Source organism: Talpa occidentalis, unplaced genomic scaffold, assembly GCF_014898055.3.
Source record: "Talpa occidentalis isolate TD23 unplaced genomic scaffold, MPIMG_talOcc4v2.1 talOcc4.7, whole genome shotgun sequence".
In the NCBI taxonomy this organism is placed as follows: domain Eukaryota; kingdom Metazoa; phylum Chordata; class Mammalia; order Eulipotyphla; family Talpidae; genus Talpa; species Talpa occidentalis.
In genome coordinates, this window is record NW_023605083.1 from 83163651 (window position 1) to 83191628 (window position 27978).

At 52.4% G+C, this 27978-nt stretch overlaps 2 protein-coding genes across 2 annotated transcripts; one reads left to right on the plus strand and one right to left on the minus strand.

Annotated features, from left to right (window-relative positions):
• Positions 1-2360: 2360 nt before the first annotated feature.
• Positions 2361-25311, plus strand: SLC13A2 (solute carrier family 13 member 2). Its single transcript, XM_037494104.2, has 12 exons — positions 2361-2495; positions 17832-17960; positions 18547-18683; positions 18793-19022; positions 19493-19694; positions 19800-19922; positions 21547-21765; positions 21967-22055; positions 22340-22461; positions 23579-23740; positions 24362-24499; positions 24952-25311. Exons 1-12 carry the CDS (start codon positions 2394-2396, stop codon positions 25120-25122), a joined length of 1824 nt encoding a protein of 607 aa, XP_037350001.1. The 5' UTR covers positions 2361-2393; the 3' UTR covers positions 25123-25311.
• Positions 12546-13058, minus strand: LOC119232180 (60S ribosomal protein L23a-like). The gene has a single exon (XM_037494103.2). The coding sequence runs from the start codon at positions 13041-13043 to the stop codon at positions 12576-12578; it is 468 nt and encodes a 155-aa protein (XP_037350000.2). The 5' UTR covers positions 13044-13058; the 3' UTR covers positions 12546-12575.
• Positions 25312-27978: the final 2667 nt, after the last annotated feature.

Here is a 27978-nt window from a genome sequence, read left to right on the forward strand (position 1 = left end):
CCCCGGGGCCTCTGTCTGAACACCCAACCCATGTGTCCAGGTCTGGATTTCCTAAAAACTGCCTGGGGTCCCAGCCCCAGCTCCACTCTACCACCAGCTTGTCTGTCACCTGCTCCTGAGGATAAACTAGGACCCATCCCCCCTCACCCCCCAGGACTTTCCCTCTCCAGGAGGGTCAACGGTCAAAGTGCAAGAATCACTGGATGTGACTCCTCCCTGAGATAGTGGGAGACCTGTCTCAGGAAGCGCTCCCACAAGGGCTGAAGGAGAACGGCCACAGCACCACCACAGTTGTTCACGGTCTACAAGGAGTCCTGACAAAAAGGACAGTAATTTTGCAGCCTTCAGTGAAGGAAGCAGGCAATCAAGCAAGACAACTGCCCGAGACTTGGCTGAGAGGCCCTTTGTGACCGTTGGGCAAGGGGAAGCCTCTTGCAAGGCCTCAGGGACACAGTGATTTGATGGGGCATGACTCTGGAGGCTGTCATAGCCCCCCATTTACACCAGGGTCAGCAAGGATCCCAAGCGCCTATGACTTTGAAGGGGACTATGGGTACAAAGCTAGGGGGAGTGGGGGGGTCTCAGCAAAAGAGTAGATATCAACTTGAAAACACTGAGTTGTATCCCTGCACCCTCCCAGGGGCCCAGAGCATGGAGGGCTGGGCCCTGAGCATGGACGTCTTGGATATGAATCCGGGCTCTCTCTGCCACTAACACACTGTGACCCTGAGTAAGTAACTTCACTGCTCTGAGGCTTGTCACAGGTTGGTGTGGAGAGCTGAATAAATCAGGGTGCAGATTGCTTAGTGCTAGATATTGTTCCTCTGGGGGAGGCCCAGCCTGGCTCTCTTTTGGTTCCTCCAGGCCCTCAGGCTATGAGAGAGGCCTTCGCTATGGTGAGACAGACTGGGGTATTGTCTTGGGTGTCTGAAACTCTTTGTCTACCCTTGTGCTTCCTGATTTTCTTCACCTTGCCCCGAGCAGGTGACTGTGTGGGGGTGGAGAGGCCAGAGCTGTAAGCAGGCATGGGGTGGGTGGCCAGTCAGACCAGTATTGTAGCTTCTCCCTATTCCCCGCGTTGGCCTGGTCCCCAAGTCCTGCCCCCTGGGTCTGTCCATACCTTTCTGCCCACCCTGCAAAGGGCATTGGGTATCTCTTGGCTCCAGGAGAGTCTTGTTGGCATCACACCCAAGCCGTTGCTGTTGTACACCCTGTAAATGTGGGTATCTGCTCTCCATCCTGCCCCCTACAAATCCATTTTCCAACCACACAGAACCTCCTGTTCCCTCCACTCCTCCACAGTCTCACATCTTTGCCCAGATTGAGTGTGTTTCCTGAAACATTCTTCCTGATACCCTGCCTTTTTATCCGGGTGCACACAGATCACACTCTTTGTTAATAAACAGAAACGTGGTTGATCTGCTACCGTGTGGGGAGGTGACCAGGAAATGGAGGCTCTGGCTAGACAGACAAGTGGCAGTTCCAACCCCCCGCCTGTCCCCTCCAACACATAAATACAGAAACACACCGTCCCCTGCTCCAGGCCTTGTTAGCTCACTCTTCCCTCTGCTTGTGATCCTTCCCCCTTCATCTTGTAACCAAATCAGACTGACTTTCAAGTCCTAGTTCACATGCCAACTTCTCTGGGAACCCTAGCTTGGTACTCCTAGTACCCCCCTTTTACCTGGAGCTCTCACACTGGTTTGGACCTTGCCAGGAAACCCAAAAAGCTTGCTTGGATTCTGGCTGGCTCTGTGTGCCGGGAGCCTCAGTTTCCCCACCTGTAAAATGAGATGGGAACACCTAATTGTGGTGTGGTTATAGAGTAAATGAAATAGTAACCAGCTCGGACTACATGCTGAGCTTCCTTGCCCTCCATCCTCGACTAGAAACTCCTAGAGGGTAGGGTATACCTGAGGCAAGGCTGTCACACCCATGCCCTGCATAAACTGCTCAACTGAGATCCCAGCTTTTGGGGAGTGAAAGGAGAGAGGAGAGGCTGGGCTGTCTAGAGGGCGTAGGGTCTGGCCCTATCAAGGCCAAGCGTAGGCCTTCCAGGGCCCTTCCTCCCCAGCTCATTCTGCTGTGGCCCTTAGCAGCCTCCACGCACATAAGGAGTTAACTTTGGCCTTAACTTCATGAAGGAATCTGAAGCTTTTATTCCTTGATCTTGCCCTCCTCTTTCTTTGCTAAGTCTTCCTGATCTTTACACCTCCTGCAGGTCCCTCCTCCTTACTCTCACCTTCTGGACTCCAAAAACACTCTGATTGCTAGGGTGGGTCAATGGTTAACACTCAAGCCTTTATATAAGCCTGCCCTGGCCGGTCGCCTACCTGCTGCGTGTCCTCTAGGTCCCGGGATCCAGACGCTGTGGCTCCTCCACAGCTCTCACCATGGCCACCTACTGGCAGCCCCTGTGGGCCTACCGCTCCACTCTGATTGTCCTCATCCTGCCCATTGTGCTGCTGCCTCTGCCCATCGTCCTGGCCTCCAAGGTAAGAACTACCACAAATAAGCTTCAAGGGTACAGGGAAGGGACTGCCTGGCCAGGGTTGGGCATTTTGAGGAGCACATAACCTGCTCATCCCTCCAACCCTGGAGTGAGGCCATACCCCCTGGTCCTCCTGAGGGCTGAGGTTTAAGAGGTTAGAAGAGATTTTTGCTCTGCAACCAGGAATAGGAGCCCAAACGTCAGGTGCACTTGAAATCAATTGCCTGGGGAGATGAGTAGTCAGTTCTGGAGGTCAGGTGGAGGCAGATGAGGATGATCTGCATACTACGGGCCCACCCAGGCTTGGATCTCGCTCAGGGGGGCCGAGCAGGACTAGCTGCCGGAGAGAAATGGAAGGGGTGCAGGCAGTTTGTATCTTCAGGAGCGGTGTAAACAGAAAGAAGGCACTCACCTGTGATCCCCAGGGCTAAGTCTGCCAAAGAGGAGGGCGAGAGCTTGACAATGGGACTCAGACACTGTACCCTGAATGGAGGGGAAGGTGCCGCTGCCTGCTGCCACCCCTGCCCCCAATCAGCAAGGGTTATACCCTTGGCTCCCGTTACTGGAGCCCCAACCCTGCGCCCTGCACTGTGCAGCTAACTCTCTCCATTTCAGTCTGGCTGTCCCATTTCATAGATGGGGAAGGGGAGGTTAAGTCACCTACCCCAAATCCCTAGGCCAGTTCTGGTCTTGTGGAACTTGGATATTATACACTTACGGGGCATCTTTATGTTTGTCAGGATATACGGTCGGGTGAGTCTCTGGAGGCTCCATGATACTGGACATGATCAGGCTGAGGCTGACCAAGTCGTTATAAAGCAGAAAGCAGCATTTTCTCCACTAGAGAGGAAGGCAAGGTCACCTACCCACACTCTGGATGTGACTGTCTCGACCTCTAAGAAGGAGACTTTTCCCAATGCATACTTTAGAGAAGATAAAATTCGTATCACTAACAAACCCTCTGGGCTAGTGCTATGGAATCCATCAAGAAGAAAGCCCTCCCCACCGCGAACCCCGTAACACCTCCTATAAGTAAAAGAACACAAAATTATGACTCTAAAATTGGCAGAGGGTTTGGGAAGCGTCTGTCCAGGAGGAGGACATGAGACTCAAGCTTTGCAGTAGAAATCTGACAGGTCACACAGCACATGCATGCAGGGTGGGGGTGGGGTCTGCTTGCAGTCTGTGCTGTCTTCTGTACCGCTGCTTCCTGCAGGCTGAGACAGGACCTGGGCCTGGCTCTACCCAGAACCCCAGAAATGCCCCTCAATGAACCCTTTTCTTTCTTGGTCAGAGACAGGGACACTGAAGGAGGCTTTTTGTCCTCAGTGTCCCAGAGGGGTGAGGAACTAGACTATGAAGGGCCAGGGGCCCTGCCATCTGTGAGTGACAAGGCCTGACTGACCTTTGAGAGACCCTCGTGTCAGGTCAAAGCCAGTAGCTTATCTGTGCTTGTGATGAGGCAGGGGAGTTTTCAGACAGGTTTGGGCAAGTGTGTTCAGCCAGGAGGGAGGACAGACAGGGGCTGTGGTTTCCATTTCTCCCGCAGGAAACCAGAGTCCAGCAAGATTCAGTAACTTGTCCAAAGCGCTACAGGAAGCCTGACTCAGGACCAGAAACTAGGCCTCCTGGAGGAAGTGCCATGTGTCTTCCTTCCACTGTGCCCAGCCCTGCTGCTTGCCTCTGCCCCCCAGTTGCTGCCTCAGACCAGTTGAGTCCTCAGTCCTATCTGTGAAGGCGAGTCTCTCCACTGGGGCCCTAGATACCAGCCCCTTTGAGGGACTTTGCTCCTATAATTATCCTCTCCCTCCTGCATCATCAGTTTTCCCCTCTGCCTGATATTTCCCATCAGCATGACACATGCTAGAATATCTCACGTCTTAAAAAAAAAGCCCTTTTCTTCATTCCCACATGCCCTCTACCCTTGCCTCCTGCCCCTGCTCTCTCGGAAAGCAGAAGTCCCCAAGACTGTTCACCCAGCACATGTATTTTCTCTCTGAAGACAGTTCCAGTCCCAGGACTCTAGGCATCAAGCAGACTCTCATCAAGTGCCCGGCAACTTCCGTGGTAGCAAACCCCGATCCAAGTCCCCTTCCTCAACCACTCAGCAGCATTCGTCACAGGTGCCACCAACCTTTGCAAGTCTAGCTACTTCTTTGGCTCTGGGGACAGCCTCTCCTGGTTTTCCTTCTGGCCAGCCACTTGTCCTGGCTCCTCCTGCCTATCCTCACTCTGCCCCAGGGGATCCATGCAGGCTCTGGCTATATAAAGCATCTCCCCAGACTGTAACCCCAGCCCCAACCTCCCAATGTGTCCTCTCTACCTACCCCCGGGCGCCTCCCCCTGTGTGTTCTCTGCATGTTCTCTTTGTCAACAGTCCGGCCATCCCGAACAAAACCCCGACTGTCACCTTTCCAGGTGATTCTTCCCACAGACTCCCTCATCAAGATGCAGTTCCACCATCTATCTTCTGGAGCTACCAACACAGTGCCATTCCAGGGTGTTCTCTTCCCTCCATTTCCACACACATCAGCATGTCCTGCTGATGATATCCCAAGCCTTCTCTGATTGGAGCCACATTTCACTGCCTCCACCCTGGCCAGTCACCATGATTTCTTACCTGTCTCTCCCCATCCCAAGACTGTCATCACCCAACCACCAGGATGGTCTTTTCACAACAGGTGATGATATCACTACCCTGCTGGAAACCCCACCCATCAACTTAGAATAAAATCTAAACCTCTTAGACTAGAAGTCCCTGGGGTTCTGTCCCTGGGGACTGCTCTGTTCCCCACCTCTGTTCACTCTTCTCCAGCCTCTCCAGCATTCTCTCTGTTCCTCAAAAGCGTCCTCATTCCTTAGATTTCAGCTTAAATCCACCTCCTTGGGGAAACCTCCTCTGACTGCCCCTGGTGCTCTTTATTACAAAATTCCATTACTTTCTTTAAAGGGCTTTCACTGTCTGAAATGATGTGTTTATTGGTTTTCTATTTACCCTCTGACTCCTATACCAGAATGTAGGGTCCATGAGGGAAGCAGGGAAACAACACATACTTAGCAAATAAATGAATGAAGGGATGTGGGCAAATAAGACCCCATCCTGAATTACTGCTGAGCCTCTCTTTCTGCAGTGAGTCCCCTGCTTACCTCACGCTCCTGGACCCTGAAATGGGAAGGATGAATCCCAAGCGAGGCTCACACTGTGTGCATATAAGAGTTGACATTTAGTGAGTATTTTTATGTTCTAGGCATCGTGCCAAGCACCTCAGAGCATTAATGTGTTTATTTATCACAATAACTTCTGAGTTACTGTGAAGGTACAATTATTGTGTCCATTTTACAGACGTGTAAATTGAGTCCCAGAGTGGTCGAGCAAATTGCCTAAAGTCCCAACTAGAAAAAGGCAGAAGTCTAGCCTGGAACTTGGTCCCAGGATCTCTGCCTGAGGCTATCCAGGGGTGCAGGGTGGTGCCCCTCTTGTGAGTCACCTCTTGAGCCTCTACCCTCATGTCCGCCCAGCCTTCAGCCAATCCTTCACTGTCCTTCACAGTCCAAGATGCCTGCTAACTTTATCTGAGTTGGGGGTTACAAAAGGAATACAGACATTCTGTATTTAGTGCAGGACACCAAGTATATATGCAAAGGTATAGCCAAAAGCCGCTGGAGCTCAGAGGAGGGAGAATTGAAGCAAGAGGCATTTGAATTGGGCTTTATAGGGCAGTGAGGGGTAAGTGCTTGCTCAGAGGTCAAAAAGCCAGTAATTTAGAAAACACAAATACCTTCCAGACCCCAACAGAACTATCTGTAAAAACAGTCTCCTGGTGGGATAAAGTTTGCCAGGGCAGGGCTTAGCTGAAATCTATATCGTATGTACAGGAAGAACAGAAGGCAGAATTTCTTAAGCTGAGTCACCTGCAGTCCTAGACCATAGAAACAGCACTGTGTGTGTGCATGGGCACTTAAAGTCTGTGTAATTAGTATATTCTTACTGTAAGTTATTCCGAAACCCAAAGACAACACGGGACTCAGATGATTCACTGTGAGCATGAGGACTGAACGAGGAGTTTGAACCTCCATTCCAGGATCCACCTCTATCTTCTGAGATTTCCTGGCTCTTGGTTGAGAAGGCAGAGTTCAAGGAGCAAACAGGGATTTGGGATCTAGATTGACCTGGGCTCAGGAGCACATGCGTGGTGTGTGTGACCTCACCCAGCCTCTCCAAGCTTCTCACATCTAAGGGGCTGCAGTCGGGATGAAATGAGATAACCCGTGTCCAAAGTGTGCCTGGCACCTGGGGCTCAGTACACAGCGGCTCCCTGCACTCTGCTTCTTGTCTAAATTCCTGGAAACACACTTAACCTCAGGCACTGTGTAGATGTCTGGCCTCTTCTCCACGCCCAAGCAAGGAGGCAAGGTGTGTCTGGTGACCCCCACCAGGGCAGAGGGTGTGGTCCCTGAGTGTGGCCTTGAGCAGCACCTGAGGAGACCCGATTTTGGCCTCCGGAGTGCCTGGGAGTAGGATTAGAAGGAGCCAGCCTCCAAAATCGGGAGGATCCCTGGAGTAGCGAGAGAGGTTTTCCAACTTGGACTCTGCTCCCAAATCTTGTTCATGCTTATCAGCACCTGCCCAGGTGAAGGTAAAGAGTGACAAAGCAAGGTAGAATCTTCCACAGCAGTTTCCTGCCTCTCACTCAGCAGCGAGGCCCAGGCTGCTGTGGGGATCAGACCTGGGAAGAGTGTGGGAAGGCCCCATGCATCATGGCTCCCACCTGCATGCCTCGCTCCGGTCTGCTGTTTTGCCCTTCAGTAGACACAGACAGGCCTCGTCTGGGGCTAAACTATGATGTCAGGCCTCTTGTCCCCACTTTTGTTTTCTCTGACACTCAGACACCTTTCCCCTTGGCCTCCTGGAGCAGCAGATGGGGCAACAAAAGCATTCACATTAAGGGACAGAAATAAATAAAAATCACCCAAATGAGATCAAGCAAAGGATAACAAGGAGTCGGCCACCATCCCTTGCATATGGCAGAGCCTCAAAGGCGGCTGGGGGTGGCAGTGCTTTTCGGTGGGAAAAGGGAAAGCTTCAGGTGTGGCTGACTGGAGGTTGCTGATGGGGGAGGCTGGAGGTGGGCTCACCAGAAGCGGGACACCTTATGTGACTGGTTAGGGGAGTGTATCTGGCTTTTACTGGCTGGTCCTGAGTTGGAAATAGGGCTAGAGAATGGGGGGCAAAAATTAAGAATGTTGATAGTCATTGTGTTACAGGGCAGGGAGAGATGCACCCCAGATCCCCCCCAAACCTGCCTGCTCTAAATGGGTTCTGCCATCCGCTGCATCAACACAAAACATATGAGACTTTAATGGGAGGGAACTTTAATACAATTAGGAAACAATACAGGAAAGGCAAAGAGTCTAGTTTCTAAATGAAGCACCCAAAGTTACCCGTCCCCTCGTGGGTAAAACTTCATCCAGATGGGATCGGTCCAGAGCAAGGCCCCAAAGCCTGCCACAAGTCTAAAGCATCTTCCAGTGGGGACCCACAGAAAAGGGTCAGAAACAACCAGACAAGCCCGGAAGGAAAAGAGCAAAATCAACATCAAGATAAAAGCTGCCATGGTCACCTTCCCTCGGGTCTCACCCACATCTGTGTTACCCAGTCCACGACCAAAAGGCAAGCGCAGTTTCTTCACGTGTCTCTAGGCTCCATGCGCCTCCTCCAGGTCTCCTGGCTCCATCCTGCTTCCTTCCTCAGTCTCCTCTGCAGCTTCTTCTCTCTCTGCTCAGCTCCACCCTCCATTTGGGTGGGGCAGGGAACGTGGAATCTCCCCCTTTCCTGGGGACCACCCTGTTACAATTGAACCAATCCCAACTGTTGTAGAGGTTGTGGTTTGGCTTCCCGGGTCAACTGCAAAAGACATTGTGAGATTATTTTTATCTTTTTTTAAAGATGTATTTGTTTATGCACACAAGGCCAGAGGTGTGGGGGTGAGAGGATTCACCAGAGACAGAGTGGGGAACAGAACAGGTGGATTGACTGAAATGCATTGCTGAGGGGAGCAGCAGGCGAGTCAGGAGAGGTCTGCTGCACCGTGTGTGTTGTTCCCTGGTAGGCCGGGGATTGAACTCCTGCTGCAGAGCCTGCGGATAGCTTCATAGTGCTGCGTCTTAACCCCTTGCGCCACCAGGGAGACCCTGTGGGAATATTTTTATACATGGGCTGACTGCTGTCCCCTTTGTATAGGCAGTCTTTCAAAGGTATTTTGCATTTGGCATCAGCATATTATTCCTGGAAAGGATACCCCCACCCCAGGTCAGTCTGCACTTCCTTCAGGGGCTCCTTCTTTGTGGTCACTGTCAGACACCTGGACACCTGGGACAGACCCCTGAAAGTTTTCCTCCTTCCACTTCCACTAACCAATTCTCAGCCATTACCCAAACCCTCCAGACACCACGGGAGGTGTCTCACATCTCTCTGCCCATCTCCACGGCCATGCCCTGCTCCCAGCCCCTGTGCTTGCCCAGCTGGACACCCGGCATGCCTCCCGGCCTCCCTGCCTGTCTTCCAATCCACCCACCACACGATAGCAGGAACAAGCTCCTTATTTTCATCTTTAGAGGATTTATTTATTTAATCAGGTGATACAGGCACATCGTGCAAAATTCCACAAAAGAGGGAACCCAGACAGAGGTCTGTCCAGAGGAAAGTCTCAGTGGCCGGTGTGATGTTCGTCCTTCCCCAGCAAGGACTCCTCATCCTTGGGGGGTCTGTGAACTTGAATGGAAAAAAATTGCATTTTCTTGTCAATAACCTTTACAGAAAATTTAGCGTTTCCTTCCGTTACGAATGTGGACCACAAACCACAATCATATTAACGATCCCTTTGAAACTGCCACCCTAGAGACCACAGATATTTTCCTATCGCATTAGAGCTGGTGCAGGTACCTTGAAAGATTGTTTACGTGAATCATGACTTTGAAATTACAGTTGCTGTCAGTCACTGAAGGCCTTATTAGTTAACAAAGGATCCCATATATCACCATCTTATCCATTTTTTAATATCATTTCCATAACATTGGTTTCCTTGGTAATCCTACATTATTTAATGAATTTAAAAACATAGTCTAGGGCCTCCCTGGTGGCACAAGGGGTTGAGCACCGCACTGTGAAGCAATCCTCAGCCTCTGCAGCACGAGTTCGATTCCCGGCCGGCCAGGGAGCTGACCCACGTGATGAGGCAGACCTCTACTGTCTCACCCGCTGCTCCCCTCAGCAGTGTATTTCAGTCAGTCTGCCTGGTCTATTCCCCACTCTGTCTCTGGTGAATGCTCACACCCCCACATCTCTGGCCTGTACCCCAGCTCTAGTATGCATAAATAAATAAATCTTTAAAAAAATAAATAAAAATAAAAACATAGTCTAAGAAGTTGGAAGCCTTCATCAGGCTGGTGAAGGGGCTCCTGGAACCAAAAAAAAGGGTAAAGATACAAATGTTTCTAAGTACTTGTATTTTTATTTAATGCCTGCGCCTCCAGGGAGACCGCTTTTCTAAGTATTTTTAACACTAGTGAGCTTTTTTTTTTAAATAATAAATTTTATTTTTATATTCCCCATACAATTGCAACCCCCTAGTGAGCTTTTTTTAAAAAAAAAAAAAATTGTTTATTTATTTGTACAAGCACTGGGTCCAGTCAGAAGCGCAGGAGGGTAAAAGAATTCACCAGAGCCAGAGCAGAACAGGCAGACCGACGAAATACATTGCTGAGGGGAGGAGCGGGCAGCAGGAGAGGTCTACACGCCATGTGGGACCCTCACCCGAGGGCCAGGGATCGAACCGGCGCTGCAGAGGCTGCAAGCAGCTTCGCAACCCAGCGCTCAACCGCTGCACCACCAGGGAAGTCCCTAGTGAGCATATTTTTAAAATCACAAAGGCAGCGTCAGTGTAATCTTTTAATAAAACGCCAGCCCGACCACGTCACTGTCTCTGCTTAAAACTCTTCAAGGGCCTCCTTTTTCATCCCTGTCTTTTGGATGAAGTCCTCGATCTCAGTCAGGGCAGACAAGGCTCCTTCCAAGCATTACAGCCCTCCAAGATTCCTCTTTTATGCCTCCCTCATTCTGTTCCCTCTGTGCTTACTCCCTCACCCTGATAGGTCTTACTTACCCACCCACTGAACTCCTATTCATCCCTCAGTACCCACTCAGTATTCCTTCCTCAGCCCAGAAGGAGGGGGGCTCAGGGAAAGAGCCCTTGCCCTCTGGAATGCCTTTCTCTGGTCTCCTTCACAGCAGTGCTTGGCAGGCTGCCACTTTGGGCCTCCTCTCACTCCCCAGACCCAGGAGTGCTCACTGCCAGTAGCACCTCTACTTGCCAGGGGCAGAGGGGCAGTGGGAGTGGCCTGCTGTGTACCAGCTCATCCCCAGCTCTGGGTTAACCTTCAATCACCAGGAGGAATGAGTGTCACATCTCAGATACCAAGGGCATGTTTGCTGCTGTCTGTAACGGGTAAAGGCCACAATGCCTGCAGGTCCCATACCTTGTCCACACCCAGGGTCCAGAGTCTGCCCTGGATTCCCTGACACCTTCATCTCCATTTGAACCCTGGAAGCACCCTGGCTCTCTAGTAACTCAGGAGCACATTTCTCTCCCAGTGCCAATCTGACCATCGACAGTCCCTTTAGGCTTAGACCTACATACTCACATCCTTCATTCTTATAATAACCCAATAAGATCGGTGTTGCTCTTATTTTCACTTGTAGATAAACTGCATAAAGGAGATACTCTGTATAGTTGGACATGCTCAGTATCACTTACCTAAATAAATAAATAACCAAAACTGGGCTTCCCTGGTGGTGCAAGGGGTTAAGACGCAACAATGAAGCTGTCCACAACCATCGCAGCATGGGTTTGATCCCCAGCCAGGGAGATGGCCCACATAGTGCAGCAGACCTCTCCTCACTCACCTGCTGCTCCCCTCAACAGTGTATTTCATTCAATCTGCCTGTTCTGCTCCCCACTCTGTATCTGGTAAATCCTCTCACCACCCGCATCTCTGGCCTGCACCCCAGTTCTTGTAGGAATAAATAAATCTTCAAAAATAAATAAAGGGCCTCCCCTGGTGGCGCAGTGGTTGAGTGCTGGGCTGTGAAGCTGCCCGCAGCCTCTGCAGCACAGTTTCCCGGCGAGGGTCCCACCTGGCGCGACAGACCTCTCCTGTCTCACCCGCTGCTCCCCTCAGCAGTGTATTTCGTCATTCTGCCTGTTCTGTTCCCCGCTCTGGCTCTGGTGAATTCTCTCACCCTCCTGCGCTTCTGACTGTACCCAGTGCTTGTATAAATAAATAAATAATTTTTTCAAAAAAAAAAAAAAAAAAAAAAAAGTTAAAAAAAAAAAGTATAAATAAATAAATAACCAAAACCGAGAGAGGTGAAGTAACTTGCCCAAGGACGCACCTTAATAAAACTGAGCCTGGGCACTCAGGTTTTCTGACTCTGGCCTGTGTTCCCAGTTGTAATGAAGCAAGCAGACAGCCAGTCTTGGGGTGTGGAAGCCCTAGGAGGGTTTCTCTCTTTTGTTAGCGGCTGAACTTGCAGGGCAGCTCACCCACCCATCACCCTCCCGCCCAGTCCACATAGAGCCCCAAGGGCCATATTGGGCCTGACTCATGTCTCTATCCCTAGTGCCTCATAGTCATTCACCTTTTCTTTCTTTCTTTTCTTTTTTTATGGTAAGAAATTGTATTTATGGGCCTCCCGGTGGCGCAGCGGTTGAGCGCTGGGTTGGGAAGCTGCCCGCGGCCTCTGTAGCTCCGGTTCAATCCCCGGCTGCTCCCCGGCCATCGAGGAGAGGGTCCCACATGACGCGCAGACCTCTCCTGCCGCCCGCTGCTCCCCTCAGCAGTGTAGTTCGTCATTCTGCCTGTTCTGCTCTCCGCTCTGGCTCTGGTGAATTCTCTCACCCTCCCGCGTTTCTGACTGTACCCAGTGCTTGTATGTATGTATGTATAAATCAATCAATCAATCAATCAATCAATCAATAAATCTTTTAAAAAAAATTGTATTTAGAATTAGCCAGCTGGAGTCAGTTTAGATGATCCCAATTTTGTTGGCAACATCCGAAGCATCATAGTCAGGAGCCAGTCGAACATAGGCCTTCTTTTCTCCATCAGGTCTGATCAGGGTATTGACCTTAGCCACATCAATGTCATAGAGCTTCTTCACAGCCTGTTTGATCTGGTGCTTGTTGGCCTTGACATCCACAATGAACACAAGTGTGTTGTTGTCCTCTGTTTTCTTCATGGCTGACTCAGTGGTAAGAGGGAACTTGATGGCATAGTGGTCAAGCTTGTTTCTCCCAGGAGCTCTCTTCCGCGGATATTTGGGTTGCCTTTGGAGTGGCGAAGTCTTGGGCCTCCGAAAGGTGGGTGAAGTGCGGATCTTCTTTTTCTTATGGCCGTGGACGCTTTTCAGCACTGCTTTCTTGGCCTTCAAAGCTTTTGCCTTGGCCTCGGCTTTGGGAGGGGCAGGGGCTTCCTTCTTTGCTTTCGGCACCATCTTCGTGAAAAAGCTCATTCACCCTTTCATTCACTGTCAGCTCCGTAGAGGAACCAGGCAGCCTACATGGGGTGAGCAGAAGCAGACTTGGGTCCTGCTCTCTGGAGCATAGTCTGATGACAAAGATAAGTCATTAATTCATGAAACTATGATTATAATCTCTGACAAATGCTATGCAGAAGAAGTACAGGGGCTTAGAGTGGGAAAAATAGAAACAAACCCCAGCCTGGAAGCCATGGAGGTTTCTCTAAAAAAGGAATATTTGGGGAGTTGAGTCTCAGCACTACCAAGCTATCAAGAGCCACTGCAGCAGGAGTTCCATCCCCAGTCAGGGAGCTATCCGCATGGCGCAACAGACCTCTCCTGTCTTGCCCGCTGCTCCCCTCAGCAGTGTAGATCCCCCTGTTCTGCTCCCCACTCTGTCTCTGGTGAGTCCTCTAACCCCCCCAACCTCTGGCCTACACCCCAGCTCTTGTATGCATAAATAAATAAAATAAAACTTTAAAAGAACAAAAGGAATATTTGAACGGAGATCTCAAGAATGAGTAGACATCAACTGGGCAAAGTGAGGAGGGAAAAGAGATCCAGAGAAGATTATTTGGTGCAAAAACCCTGTGGCTACAGGCAGGACAGAGTATTTGAGAAACTGGAAAAGGCCAGTGTGGCTGGAGCAGAGAGAGCGGTAAGGCACACAGACCAGCCCTGAACTTTCCTAAGAGAGATGGGAAACCCTAAAGTATTTGTTACTTTGAGGGGTAAGTGTGTCTCTGTGTGTTGCAGTTGGGTATGAGGATTAAACACATTTGTGTCTCAAGATCATGCCAGCGGCAGCAGAGAAAGATTTCAGGGGCAAGAGAGAAAGCTGTGTGGTCAACAGGGGCCTCTGCAGGAGTCTTGGTGACAGATGCTGGGACTTGGGCCTGGCTAATGACTCAGAGCTGGAGAGAAGCAAATGGAAGCATTGGGGGCATGGAAACAGCAGGAATAGATGCCTGGCCCAGAAAGATTATTTGTCAGCTAGACAGGTGGGAGGCTCGGTGACTGCCCCCAAGGGACTCCCAATATCCTGGATTGCCCCAAGGATGAGGAGGAATAGGGATCTGAACATGGCGACTCCCTGGGGCAGGGAGGAGGAGGTGGGGGTGGTACAAGTGGGAAAGGAGAATTTACACACCCTGGCCACACCACAGCAAAAGAGCAAGGGGCTAGAGACGTGGAGATGGAAGAGACAAGACCCCCGTCCTCAGAAGGGCTCCCATAAACAGACACCAAGAAAAGAGTAAATTCTATAGCCGAGAAACAGAGCTGGGGAGCAACTAGCCTTTCAGCCTGGGGAAGGAGTGATAGAGGGAAAAAATGCACAAACAGCATTGGCCCCCAGGGAAAACTCTCCTGCCAGTTTCTCTCTTTTTTTTTTTAAAGATTTATTTATTTTTTTAAGAGTTTTTTTTTTTTTTAAGATTTATTTATTTATTTATTTATTTATTTATTTATTTATACAAGCACTGGGTATAGTCAGAAGCGCGGGAGGATGAGAGAATTCACCAGAGCCAGAGCGGGGAGCAGAACAGGCAGAAGGACCGAAGTACACTGCTGAGAGGAGCAGCGGGCGGCAGGAGAGGTCTGCGCGCCATGTGGGACCCTCCTCCGGTGGCCGGGGAGCAGCCGGGGATCGAACTGGCGCTGCAGAGGCTGCGAGCAGCTTCGCAGCCCAGCACTCAACCGCTGCGCCACCAGGGAGGCCCTATTTTTATTTTTATACAAGAACCAGGGTGCAGGCCAGATACGCGGGAGGGTGAGAGGATTCACCAGAGACAGAGCAGGGAGCAGAGCAGGCAGACTGAAGAAATACACTGCTGAGGGGAGCAGCAGGTGAGACAGGAGAGGTCTGCCGCGCCATGTGGGATTCTCACCAGCTGGCCAGGATCGAAATCACGCTGCAGAGGCTGCGGACAGCTTCACAGTGCAGTGCTCAACCACCTGGCCCCCAGGGAGGCCCATCTCCTGCCAGTTTCTGAGCTGTGGGAGACACTACCTGGATAGAGCGCAGGCTGCGCCCTGCACAAACGCGTGGTGAACCTCACATGGGGTTGTGTGGTGCACCAGCCCTGGTGGGCTGCCAGTTGGGTGACCTGCTGTAGGCACCAACTGGGCTTAGGCAGCCCAAGTTCTGCAGAGCTGGTCTGCAAGGCAGAAGGTACTAAGTTGGCCAGGGGGATAAGTCTGATCCCCAGGTCCCCGCTTCTAGAGCAGGGGATACTGGAATTGGACATATTTTGGGACCAAAAAGGAAAGGATTCCTAGGGCTGTGCCCTCAGGGAGTGACCTGGGCAGGGTGGGGTGGGGGGTGGCCTTAAACGTAGACCGCATCCCAACCTCGAACCCATACCCTTTAAGTTTCAACCAGCAAATATCAACAGGCAACGCCAGGTTTCACTGAGTCTCATTTCCCTCACCTCTCAGTTGCAACGAGAAACAGATACCAAGATACAGAGCACAAGGATGGAATGAGAGAGGAGGTGTGTGAAGCACCCACCTGGCTGTGCCTGACCGCTGTAAATTCTCCACTCTGGCTCACACCTGCACTGCTGGGGCTTGTGGAGACCCCTGCTCCTACCAGAGACAAATTCCACATGGGAAGTTTAGAAAATTCCCAAAGCAATTCAGGGAAATCGCAGTAGTGTGTTAGGTACTTGATTTCTTTCCCTTTGCCTGAAGCGGGGACTCTAACCCCCTTCCAAGCCTGGTAGACTGTAGGCCCTTCTTGGATGCACAAAATAAAATGCTTAGGCTCACAAAGGAAACCCATTATTTTGAAATACAGTTAAACAGGCATAACAAAAAGCGGCAATTCAGAATACAGGTGCTTCTTTATTAATGCTTCAAATAAGATCATGTTGATATAACATGTCAAAATTGTGGTGGATGTAAACAATATTTCGAGATACTGTTTGAGATAACGGCAACTGTTCTGGGCAGTTATCTGAGAGCCGAGAGCCATGATTGAATATCTGTGATAAAATCACTGCTAATAGTGGTATGGTTCGTTGCCTCTGTTCATAGCCTTGGTTAGTTGCTAGTAAAAAGATGAAGTCATTTTCCTATCTAACCATGAATCCTTGGAATTCCACACCCCAGTTAAGAACCCCATGGCCCAGAAAAAACAGGTCAGTGAGTTATGCAGCCATGGGGCATGCTGACCCGCAGGATGTGGTGGGCAGAGACCAGAGCCACCAAGGCAGAAACCAGAACCACCAGGATGACTTCTGAATGGAACTCTGAACCCAGTTTTGGTTTTTGATCCAGAGGCAGACAGACAGACAAGAGAGGGACGCAGGGAAGCTGTAAAGGGGAGGAGAGCCATAGATGTCACACCAGAACACCCACAGGGGCAGGCATATTAATAGCTCCCTTTGGAAAGTGGAAATGGGCTCTCAGAAGTGAAGAAACTTGCCCAAAGATAGTCCCCAGAGAAGATTAGTTCTGTTTGGATTCACAGCCCCAACTCACCCCTTGCACACACCCCTGTGCAATCAGGCCTGAGGCTGGGGGACACCCTTCAGCCATGAGGAATGGAACTCAGGGCAGAAGGTAAAAGGGGGACTCAAAGAACCAGAAGGCTTGGCTTCTTCACTTACTGTTTGTGTGATGTTGAGATAATTCATTTATTTGCACCTTTGATTTATCACCTGGAAGATGAGAACAACAGTCATTACCCACAGAGCAACTAAGTGCCATTTAAAAACACTTGAACAGCCTGGAGCACAATGCCTGGCATAGCCTCTTCCTGGGACACTTCATTGTTCTTATTCACCAAGCTTTCTTCTTGGATCAGCAGGGTGACCCTCGGCCACAGCCCCCTCCTTGTCTCTGGCTAGAGAATTCAGGGTGGCTGGACACGGGGTCCAGGAGAGGTTGCCTGCCCTTAGGCCAGAGGGAAGATGAGTAACTGGCTATTCAACCATTGCAGGTGGGGAAGTGGTTGAGGAAACAGCAGCTTCAGCAGAATCAGCTTCCTGCTCCTGAGAGAGGGGGAGGAGAAAAAAAAGGGGTGGGTCTCTGGTCAAGGATCAAGGTAGCCCCACCCTGGGGCCCAGGAGGTATTGTCCAAGGTGAGGAGCAGTGGTAGAAGTTTGATGAAAAGGAAGTGAGACTGACCTCACTGCACAGCAGACCTGCTTGCAGCTCCCTAGGCTGTGGAGGGAAGGCCCTCCGAGCTAGGCAGCCAGACCCCTCATCTGGGGTCCATCCTGGCCCTGCCACTCTCTACTTCTGTGACCTTGAGCCACTTACCTGCTCTGAGCTCATCTATAACAGTGGGATTATCAATTAATGGCTGTTGGCATTCCTTGCACAACACGAAAACACCAGTTCCTAAGAGTTGCTCAGCAACTAAACAGCAGCTTCCTCTTCCCCCAGGTCACCTGCAAGGGACCCTCCCCAAGTTTTAGGGTACAAAGAGCAAGAGGCCCTAAGGAGTGAGCTTAGTCCATTCCAGGGGGAGAGGAGGAGAGGGACAGGGTGGTTGGGACTTCCCAGCCCCCATTATCCCAGCTTGCAGCCCTTCCTTCAGCAGACAGAGTGGGCAGTGCCCCTGCCAGAAAAGCCTGCCTGGCGGAGGGTTTCCGTGCCCTTCCTCCCGGGTCCCTGGGCCTGGGGCTCAAGGCTGGCTTTTAGAGGCTCCCCACACTGTCACAATGGACTGTTTTCTCTGGGGGCAGGAGATAATGGGACTCTGGGATTCGGCCCTGCCCCTCCCCATGGCTCTGCTGCCCCTCCCCTCCGCAGGAAGCCTACTGCGGCTACAGCATCATCGTGATGGCGCTCTTCTGGTGCACCGAGGCCCTCCCCCTGGCCGTCACTGCTTTCCTCCCCCTCGTCCTGTTCCCCATGATGGGGATCATGGATGCCTCCGAGGTAAGCTTCCTCGTCCACAGGAAAAAGGGGGTCCAGGGGCAGAAGGGGTCTACCCTAGAATGCTGGTAACCAAAGAAGCTCGTCACAGGGAGAGTATAGGGAAGAGGGTCCCTGCCTCCGACTGGCAGGTCAGAGAACCCTGGGGGAGGAGACATCTAGAAGATGAAGTGGGGGGTGTTAGTGGAGGGGTGCATCAGGATCTCCTAGAGGGCTACTTAAAACATGGAGTGCTATGCCTGCCCAGAGTTTCTGATTCAGTCAATCAGGGGCAAGTTCCAGGATGGTGATGAGGCTACACTCTAGCTTCTAGAAGCAGCTAAATTCTTGATCTCCCAGTCCATGGCTAGAAACATGAGTGGAGTCAGGATAGATTGTTTCCCAGTCATTCCCAAGGGAAGAGAAAATGAGTTTGGCAGAGAGGAGCTTGATTAATATTGAATTGCAGGTAATCCAAAGACCATTTCCATTTGGTTCCAAGAACCCAGGGGGGCAACCTGTTTGTGGGAATGTCAGTGAGCTCCATAAGCCCAGGGTCATAGTGGGAATCCCAGGGTCTTCCTGCCTCTCAGCCATCCCTGCCCACCAGGTCTGCATTGAGTACCTCAAGGACACTAACATCTTGTTCATCGGGGGCCTGCTGGTGGCCATCGCAGTTGAGCACTGGAATCTGCACAAACGAATCGCCCTCAACGTGCTCCTCATCGTGGGGGTGCGGCCTGCCCTGTGAGTGCCCACAAACCAGGCCTGCAGAAGCTGGGACAGTGTGGCATTTGGGGAATCCAGTCCCTGAGGGGATGCCAGAACGCCAGTGTGTCCATTTGTCTGTCTCTAGGCTGATCCTAGGCTTCATGTTGGTCACGGCCTTCCTGTCCATGTGGATCAGCAACACAGCCACCACAGCCATGATGGTGCCCATCGCACATGCTGTCCTGGAGCAGCTGCACAAGGCACCCACAGGCAAGGAGAAGGATGTGGAGGAGGGCAGTGACAACCCCACCTTCGAACTCCAGGAACCAAGTTGCCAGGAACCAAGTTGCCAGAAGAAGGAAGAGGCCCAGCTTGGTGAGGCCAGACCCCACTTTGGTTCTTGGCCCTTGGGGGTCTGCAGAGATAGTAATCATAGGAGTAGTCATCATGGAGCCTCTAAGGAGAGAAAGGGAGGCAAGAAGTCCAGGGACAGATTTGTCCTGAATTGCCCAGCACTTTCCTGGCTTTAATCCCCAGGACATCCTGGCAAGCAGAGAGCTGGAATCTGGGTGGGCCTTCAGGATTTCCAGCTCCATTATTCCTGTGTGGTTTGGTTAAGATTCTTCCCTTCTCTGTGCCTCATTTTCCCTCTCAAGATGGAGATGTTGGGCCAGATGGGATCTGAGGCTCATCCTACCTTCAGTGAGTCATCCCCCCGGTGAATGCTGGGGCAGATCTAGAGGCAATCTGTGCCACCCCCTGGCCTAGGGCTCCTCACTGACACGGAGCCAGGAGGCCAAGAAGCTCCAGCCATGCTCCCCACCTGAGCTCTCTCTCATTCCCAGACAATGGCCAGGCCCACCCAGCCCTACCTGCTCCTACACCCATCCCACCTGCTCCTTCGGTGACAACCATCAGCCAAACCAAGGAGCAGCTCCGCTTTACCCAGGGCATGAGCCTGTGTGTGTGCTACTCAGCCAGCATCGGGGGCATCGCCACACTGACTGGTACCACACCCAACCTGGTGCTGCAAGGACAGATCAACTCGTGAGTGGCAGGGGCTGGGGATATACACCCTCAGGGAATGGGGGGGCTTAGGGGGTGGGAGAGGCGGGAATGGGCTTGTCATGCAGCAGCCTCATCCCATTTCAGGATCTTCCCCGAAAATGGGAACGTGGTGAATTTTGCCTCCTGGTTCGGTTTTGCCTTCCCCACCATGCTCATCTTGTTGCTGTTTTCCTGGCTATGGCTGCAGATCATCTTCCTGGGGTTCAAGTAAGTGGAGAAGTGGGTGAGAAAAGCCTAGGAGCCTGCCCTTATGCTCTGGAATCTTCTAGTTGGGAAGTTGACTACTCCAGGTAACCATTGCGGAAAAGAATTTAACCACTGCCCCAGTGAAGTCTTACTCCATTTTCTCCACTTGAGAAAATGTTGGCATCTGAGAAGATGACAGTGAAGGTGCACTACACAAGTACGTTTGTCAGTGCTGGGGTTGAAAACCAGGTCTCCTGATGCTTGGACCAGGTCCCATCCTGTGATGCTTCACAGTCCTTGGCTTAAGGGACACTCGCTGAGGTAGTTAGTTACAAAAGCACCTGTTATATTCAATCCCTGTCCTTGGAGCTCACCATTTGGCAGGTTATGATCTGATGGGGGCCATGGCAGAGGTCCTGGAGGAACACAGCCTGCGGGAACAAGGATTCCAGAAGGTCCCTAGAGGAGATGATGGTAGAACTGACTTTACTCAAACTAAAAATTAGCCAGGTAGAGAGAGCGTGGGGTCAAAGTATTCCAGACAGCAGGAACATCTTGTACAAAGGCAAAAAAATGCAAAAAACAGCATGGTGTATTAGGGGACTCCAGTTCCGTGTGGTTGAAACATAAATAGCAAAAAGGAGTGTCCAGAGATGAAGTGAGAGACACAATCAGGGGAAGATTGTGAGCTTGTGTGCCGCATAAAAATTATTAGGGCCAACAGTAGTAAACAGGTTTTATTTCTACTTTCAACACTGGATTACTGGTAATCACTAGAGCTCTGAGTTGAAAATATTTTGAGAGCTTGCTAGGGTTCAGTTGGAATTGAATTTGGGATTGATTAGTGATGTCTGATGTGAGTCCAGGCCAGGAATTGTGGCCTGTGTGGTATTGTGGGATGAGTTGTTATTTGCCCTTCCTGCCCAGGCAGTGGGCCGCCATTGAACATTTTTAAGCATTGTTGCTATACTTTGGAAAAATCTCTTAGGTGGGTGTGAAGAGGCTGGATTGAGTTTGGGAGCTGGTACAAGGTGAGACAACACAGAGACAGGCACCATGAAGGATTCAAAGATGTGTGAAGCGTGATCTTTACCCTTGAGGAGTTCACAATCCAGCAGGGTAGTTGAGATTTGCCTGAGTGAAAAGTTAAATGTCAACATGAGTTAAGCAAGTGGCACACAGATGAAGACAGGAGACTCCTGTGCCTCCAAGAATGATGTGGGTAGGGCTGATATTGCAGGAGATGCCCAAAAGCAGGGTTTCCTGGAGAGTTGTGGGGAGAGGGGAGTGATGAGTCAAGATCAGAAGGAGGCATGGGGTTCGGGGCCGCTAGGTTGTCACTCTGTACAAGAGAAGGCTCAACACAACCCTTGGCGTGACAGGGTCAGTGGGGCAGGTGGAGCAGAGCCAAGCATGGGAAACCCAGCTCCCCCAACCCCAGTCTTGCATCTGCCAAATAAGAGCCACAACCCTCTGAGAGACTTCTGCTCTTATTCTAGAACCTTGGGAAGATCCAGGGCTTTAGTGTAGCAACCCTGAGGTGGCCTCTGCAGACCTCAGTTTGTTTATCACAGGCACTCAGAGCTCCTTGCTCCCCTGCCTGGTGTGCGGCCCTCATGAGCTGCCCCTGGCCCTCTGCCTGCAGCTTCCGGAAGAATTTTGGCATTGGGGGACAGGCACGGGAGCAAGAGCAAGCAGCCTACCGAGTCATCAAAACAGAACACAAGCGGCTGGGCCCCATGACCTTTGCAGAAAAGGCTGTCAGCTTCCTCTTTGTCCTCCTGGTGGTGCTCTGGTTCACTCGGGAGCCCGGATTTTTCACTGGCTGGGGCAACCTGGCTTTTTCCAAAGAAAATGGGCAAAGGTAAGCATTCTAGGGAGAGAGGGAATACTTTTGGAGTTCTCCTGGTTAAGGGAGGAGGGAAGGGAGTAGAAGGGCGGTAAGGCTTGGCGGGGGAACTTTCCAGGAGAGGTTGGCATGGGAGGGGCCCCTCTCCACCACCGCTCCACCCTGTGACCCCAGGCCGCCCAGGCCACTAAGCCTGCCCAATCTGCCCACCCACAGCATGGTGTCCGATGGGACAGTGGCCATCTTCATCAGCATAATTTTTTTCATCGTGCCCTCCAAGATCCCAGGGTTAACCGAAGTTCCAGGTAAGCACCTGGACTGGTACAGGGAAGGGTTTTCAGGTAACCCCTGCCTTCCAGCATGAAAACTGCCTTTGACCACACTTGACAGGAGGAGCCAGAGTCCAGAGAGATTGAGGTCACTTGGGGGCACAGGGACTCGGGGACAGAGTTGCTGAGAGGTTTGCAGAACTGAGGGTCTCCCTTCTGCAGGCATTAAGCTCTGGTAGGGACCTGTACAGAGAAGCCCAAGCAGAGGGAAGTAAGCCTGCTGGCTCTTGGTGATCCATCCTTCTGTTCTTGGGGAGTAGGAAAACCAGGGAAACTGAAGGCCCCTCCTGCTCTCCTGGACTGGAAGACAGTAAATGAGAAGATGCCCTGGAATATCGTGTTCCTGTTGGGTGGTGGCTTTGCCCTGGCCAAGGGCAGTGAGGTGAGAGACCCCTGCCCCTCTCCAGCTGTTTGAGGAGGGCACTGTGGCAGGAAAAGGGGGCCTCTGCTTCTATTCTACAGAGGGGAGACCTGATCCCTACTTAAGAACCCCCTGGTGGGGAGAGCCTTTTGTAGCCTTTGGAGAGAAGGGGAAAAAACACAAACCAGAGACTTCTTCCTAGTGGAGTTCTCAAAGCCAAAAGGAGGCAATTTTCTCGGGTGGGAAGGAACTGTTTGCAGGGGACAACCACCCACCCACTGCCCTCTCACACACGGAGAACCAGAAAATGCAAATAACTTTAGCACCCGAGTTAGCTGTGGTTGGGTTGACACAACGTGTCTGCTGTGGCCACCAGGGGGTGCCATGATCACACCAGGCAGGTTCTGGGGACCAGGGCATTATTCCCCAGAGCCTCCAAGAGGGAAATCCCTGAGCCTGCAACCCAGGGGCTCAGTTCTAGCTGAGTTCATACACTGTAGAGAGAAGAAGACAGATTCCTGGAGTCAGATATTGGTGCCTGAGACTCCTGGGTCAGCAATCAGTTCAGCCATCAAGCATACCAGCTATGCCAAGCACTATTCTGGGTACTGGGTGGGCAGGGCAGCATTGCATGAGATAAAGTCCCAACTGCTTGGAGCTCAGTCCAGGGTTCCAGACTGGGCAGGGCAAGACCTTGGAGCTCTTCCCACCCTATGGACTGTCTTCCTGTGAGGCTTTTCTCAGTCTCTTTCCCTCCTTGCCAGGATCAAGGTCCCTTCTGCCCCAACCTACCAAGCTAGAGGGGATAAGGAGAAGGCTAAGGCTGTCCAGGGACTTCCTGAGAGAGGTCAGGAGAGCAGGAGTAAATGGACAAAGATCTTTACTCGCTTCGAGCCCCAGGTTCCCCAAAGATTCTGACCCTACTCCTAGTTTCTCGGCTGACCCTTCTCCCCACATTCAGCTGTTCTTCAGGACCAGGAAGGGGACCCTTGGTTCTTGCTGGGTCTTATCTTCCTTCCCAAGCTACTTTGGAGTCTAAAGAACAGTGGGCAAGAACAGAATCCTCCCAGAGCCCCAGCTGGAGACTCGGGGCCCCAAGTAGCCCAGCCTCTCCCTCACTATCCTCCTCTGTCCACAGGAATCAGGTCTATCAAAGTGGCTGGGGGACAAGCTAACCCCGCTGCAGAATATTCCGCATCCTGCCATTGCCTTCATTCTCTCCCTCCTCATTGCCACCTTCACCGAGTGCACCAGCAACGTGGCCACCACCACACTCTTCCTGCCCATCCTGGCCTCCATGGTGAGCTGGCCCTGTGACACAATCCTCAAGGCAGCCCCCCTGCTTACCCCCACCCAAGGGCCCACCTTCAGAGCGGAGTATATCTCCTCTCCTTTCCTGGAAAGGACCCTTGGGCTCCCCCCTCCCCTCAGCTGAGGGCTGCTCTGGGCCCTCTGGACCTCTGGCCTCTTACTCACCTCATCCCTGGTGACATCACCCCTTGGGTATCCTGATGGAGCTCACTGGTAGCCTCACCCTCTCCCCTGCCCAGCCCCTGTTCTGGTCATTCCTGAGGTGACAAGGTGAAATTGCTCCCCAGAGCGTCCCCAGCCCCTTCCTCCCCAAGCGCGTTCCCGCAGCCTTTGATGACACCCCCGAACCTCTTTGAGATCCGTTTTATGGGCCCCTCCCCTATCCACGCCCCGCAGGGCAGGGCCGCACACTCATCCCCCTCCAGAGAGGTCAAGGGGCCCTTCCCAGGTCACCCAGTGCTTTATTGCAGAGTGGTGGGATCATGGCCAGAGTGTGGACAAATGTGTTTTGGGGAGATTGTCCATCAGAGAGGGGGGCAGGACAATGGGGACCATGCCTTTCCCTCTGGAATGGGGACTAAGACCAGCTCTGCTGCTGTCCCTCCTCCAGGCTCAGGCCATCTGCCTCCATCCTCTCTACGTCATGCTCCCCTGCACTCTGGCGGCCTCCCTGGCCTTTATGCTCCCCGTGGCCACCCCGCCCAATGCCATCGTCTTCTCTTTCGGAGGCCTCAAAGTGTCTGATATGGTGAGTGGCAGAAAGGCCTGGATGTCTCGGCACCCCTTCCTGCTCTGACTGTCCACCTTGGTGGACCACAACGTAGCTTAATGTCGCTAAGGTTCTGAGTTGAGAGTGGACCCTTCTCAACTCCGGGGGGCAGCGGGGAGCTTGGGACATCACCCCTGGGTGGAGCAAATTCAGGTCGGGCTATGAGAATTTAGGGAAGAATTTAAGGAAGGTGCCAGGCACCAGGGATGGACTAAACGAGAACAAGGCCCAGCACCCCGGAAGCTCGCAAAAAGCGTCTCTTCCCCTGTTAGCACTGGGAGTTGAGGGGGCAGAGGCATTGCCTGGTGCTGCTGGGTAGACCCCAGAGAAGACTTCCCAGAGGGTTACTCACGAGAGAGCTCCTGAGCACCCCCTAACACTTGAGATATGGTGTTGACCTGCTCAGTCAAACTGATTCTTCCACACACCAGGCCCGGACGGGATTCCTGCTCAACATCCTCGGCGTGCTGGTCATCTCACTGGCCATCAACACCTGGAGCCAACCCATCTTCAGCCTAAACACCTTCCCCTCCTGGGCCCAAAGCAACACCACAGCCCACTGCCTCGGTGGCCAGCTCAACACAACCACGCCTAGCCCCTAGACCAGGGTGTCATCTGGCCAGGATCAAGGACATCCACCCATTTCTACTCCTCTGAGCCAGGAGTGGACACCCCAAGCTCCAAGTCAAACACTGAGCGAAAGGCATAAGTCAATGTGTATAAGGACGGTGTGAGTGTGCTCCATCTTGTGTCAAAGAAAATGTGTATATATGTGTGTGTGTGTATGTGTGTATGCGTGTGTGTGTGTATGCATGGATGGGTGGAGGAGTGGGTGGGTGGGTGGGTGGAGAGAGTGTGGTGTAGGGTGCTTGAGAGGGAGGTTTGTGTGCATGCACATGAGTCTAGGTGTATATGCTTGACAGTGCACACTTAGGAGTCCACAGACACTGCAACACGCCCTCTCTAGCATGCCAGTTCTGTCTCCCCAGCCTGGTGTTCTTATTGCACTATATATTTATTGAAACTCAGGGTAGGGATGACCCAGGGAGCAAGCTGACCTACAGTTGCCATGGCAACAGTCTCTGGGTCCTGCCTAGCTATGGAGCTCTCCCCAGCTTCTCAGGGTTCAGAGGAGGGTTCAAATACTATAGTCACATTAAAGTTTTTTTCAATAGAGTCTGACATGGTTTTTTCACAACCATTTCCAGGGCTGGCCCACAATGTGGTTCAAGCGCCAGGTTGGGGGATATGGTGGGAGGGAACCTGGCTTCTGTTCTGCTTGGCAGCCCCCTTGGCACCTCTCCCAGCCAAGGGAGAAGGTAATGGCCGGGAACCCCTGCCAAGGCTGATCGGAGTGGGCGCAGCCACCCAGGAAAGCAGCACTGACATCACCTGGCCCAGCTAATTGGGAGCTGCCAGTCCCTGCGTGTCTTTGGGAAAACCAGCCTCCCCGTTCCCAGAGCACTCCCTGGGCATTTACATAAAACCCTCTGCCCCTGCCAATTCCTCACCGACCCTTCCTCCAGCTGGAAAAACCAGTCCTGCCAGACCAAGGAAGGTAGGCTGACCCATGTTGTGTGCCCAGAGAGATGGACCCTCACCCCAAATGGCAGCCTGAAGCAACACAGAGGCAGGTGAGACTCTCACAGCAACAGGATCAAAACTGGCATGGCCTCCAGAGGCCAGGACCAGGCATCACTGGGTCGGTTCTGCCTTCCCACTGCACACCACCCCTTCTTCAGAAACCGTGGAGTTTTCATTTATCTGACAAAGTGGGGGCGGGATAGGGAAGGATGAGGCCGCACCCATCACCCATTCTGGGAGTGCGCCATCTCTTCTCGGCTGGAAGTTCACCTTTACCCCTAGCCTACGTTTCCATCCCTGCGGACAGTGGCATATACGCCTTGAGTTCACCTAGATGGACGTTTCCTAGTGCCTCATCCGGTTCTCTCCTGTTGCAGTGGGAGAAAAGAGATAGTTACCATCACTGCCGTGCCCAGTAGAAAAGGGGGCTGAGCTGTGAAGGGAGAAAATCAAAAAGGATCAAATTCTGGATTCCTCCTGGCCCCGGCCTTCACTCAGTCCTCCTGAGATGGGAGGCGCAGATGGGAGGGGGCTGCCACATGGGGGAGAACATGGCTATCCCCAGGGGACAGGGGATCCTGACAGGACACGCTAGGTATCCCGCAGAGTGAGGAGTGTCAGGAAGATGGCCCCGTCCCCCAGCCCCCCAGGCTGGCATTCCTCACTCATGAAGTACAGTCATAAATCACACTCCCACCCGGACCCACATTAGGACCCCCCCAGCCCCCAGAGGACAGTCCCTCCCATTGGGAGTAGGCTGGCCCCAGAAGGGTGGGAGTCCCCCCACGGCTTACCCACAATCCAGTGGGATCCTCAGAAGCAGTCCCAAGCTCATTTGCAGGGAGGATGCTCTGTCGCAACTCCCTGTGTTTAGGTGTCTAAAGTCCAACCCTGGCTGGGAAAGACCAGTGTGCTCCTGTGGGACACATGCGCCCACACGTGCTCTCGGTTCCCCTTCGTCCCCTCCTCCCCTCAGCCCTGCTCAGAGAGGGCCAGAAGTGGACTAAGGTCACACAGCAGTGCAGGGGCTGAAGACTCGGATGGCTCATTTCTTCTTGGGGGACGAAGAGGACAAACCTGACTGAGGGTTGAGGAGCTGGCCGCGGTTTGTGCCCCCTTAGGGGTGAGGGCCCAGGCCTCCACCAAGTGCTCAGAAACATCCTCCTTAGCAGGCAGGAGGGTGGAAGGGAGACAGGCGGCACCTGTCGGCCTAATCACCGTCATTAGCTGGGCAATAAAGCGGCACGGACGGGCCGGCCTTTGAAGGAAGGGCCTGTCAGCCCAGGTCAGGTTTGTGCAGGCAGCCAAAAAGCCCAGCTCCTCCTCACACACACGCTGGGCTGTGGCAGGTGGATGGGATGTTTTAGGGACTCTCGGGTCTGTGCCCTCCCTGCCCAAGCACCCGCAGCCTTGGCCCAGGGGCTTTGAGAGCTGGCAGTGCCAGGGCTCAGAACCTCTTGGGTGAGCGCTCTAGTGACAGAGGTCAATGAGACTGCAGACAACTTGAGACAGTTGGCCTAATGCAGCTGTGTTTCCCAGTTCCTCACACAGGGCCAGCTCAAGGGAATGAATGTATCAGAGGCCCAGAGGGACTTCTTGCACCTGATGGGAAGTTGCCCTCAAAGCCTCTTTCCAAACCACAGAGTGTGGAGTGCTTGGTGACCTGGAGACGGCATCTTGGCTTCCCTAGGTCAGTCATCTTGGGCTCAGCAGAGAGGCCCAGATTTCTGAGCCAACTTCTCTTTTTCCCTGCTTGTGTCCCTGAGGGCCCTGGGAGTGTCCCCATATCCCTCCCTCCTCCTCCTGCTGGCCGGCACCAGCCCCAAAGGCAACAATAGCAGCCAGAGGGCCCATGGAAGAACTAGCAAGCCAAG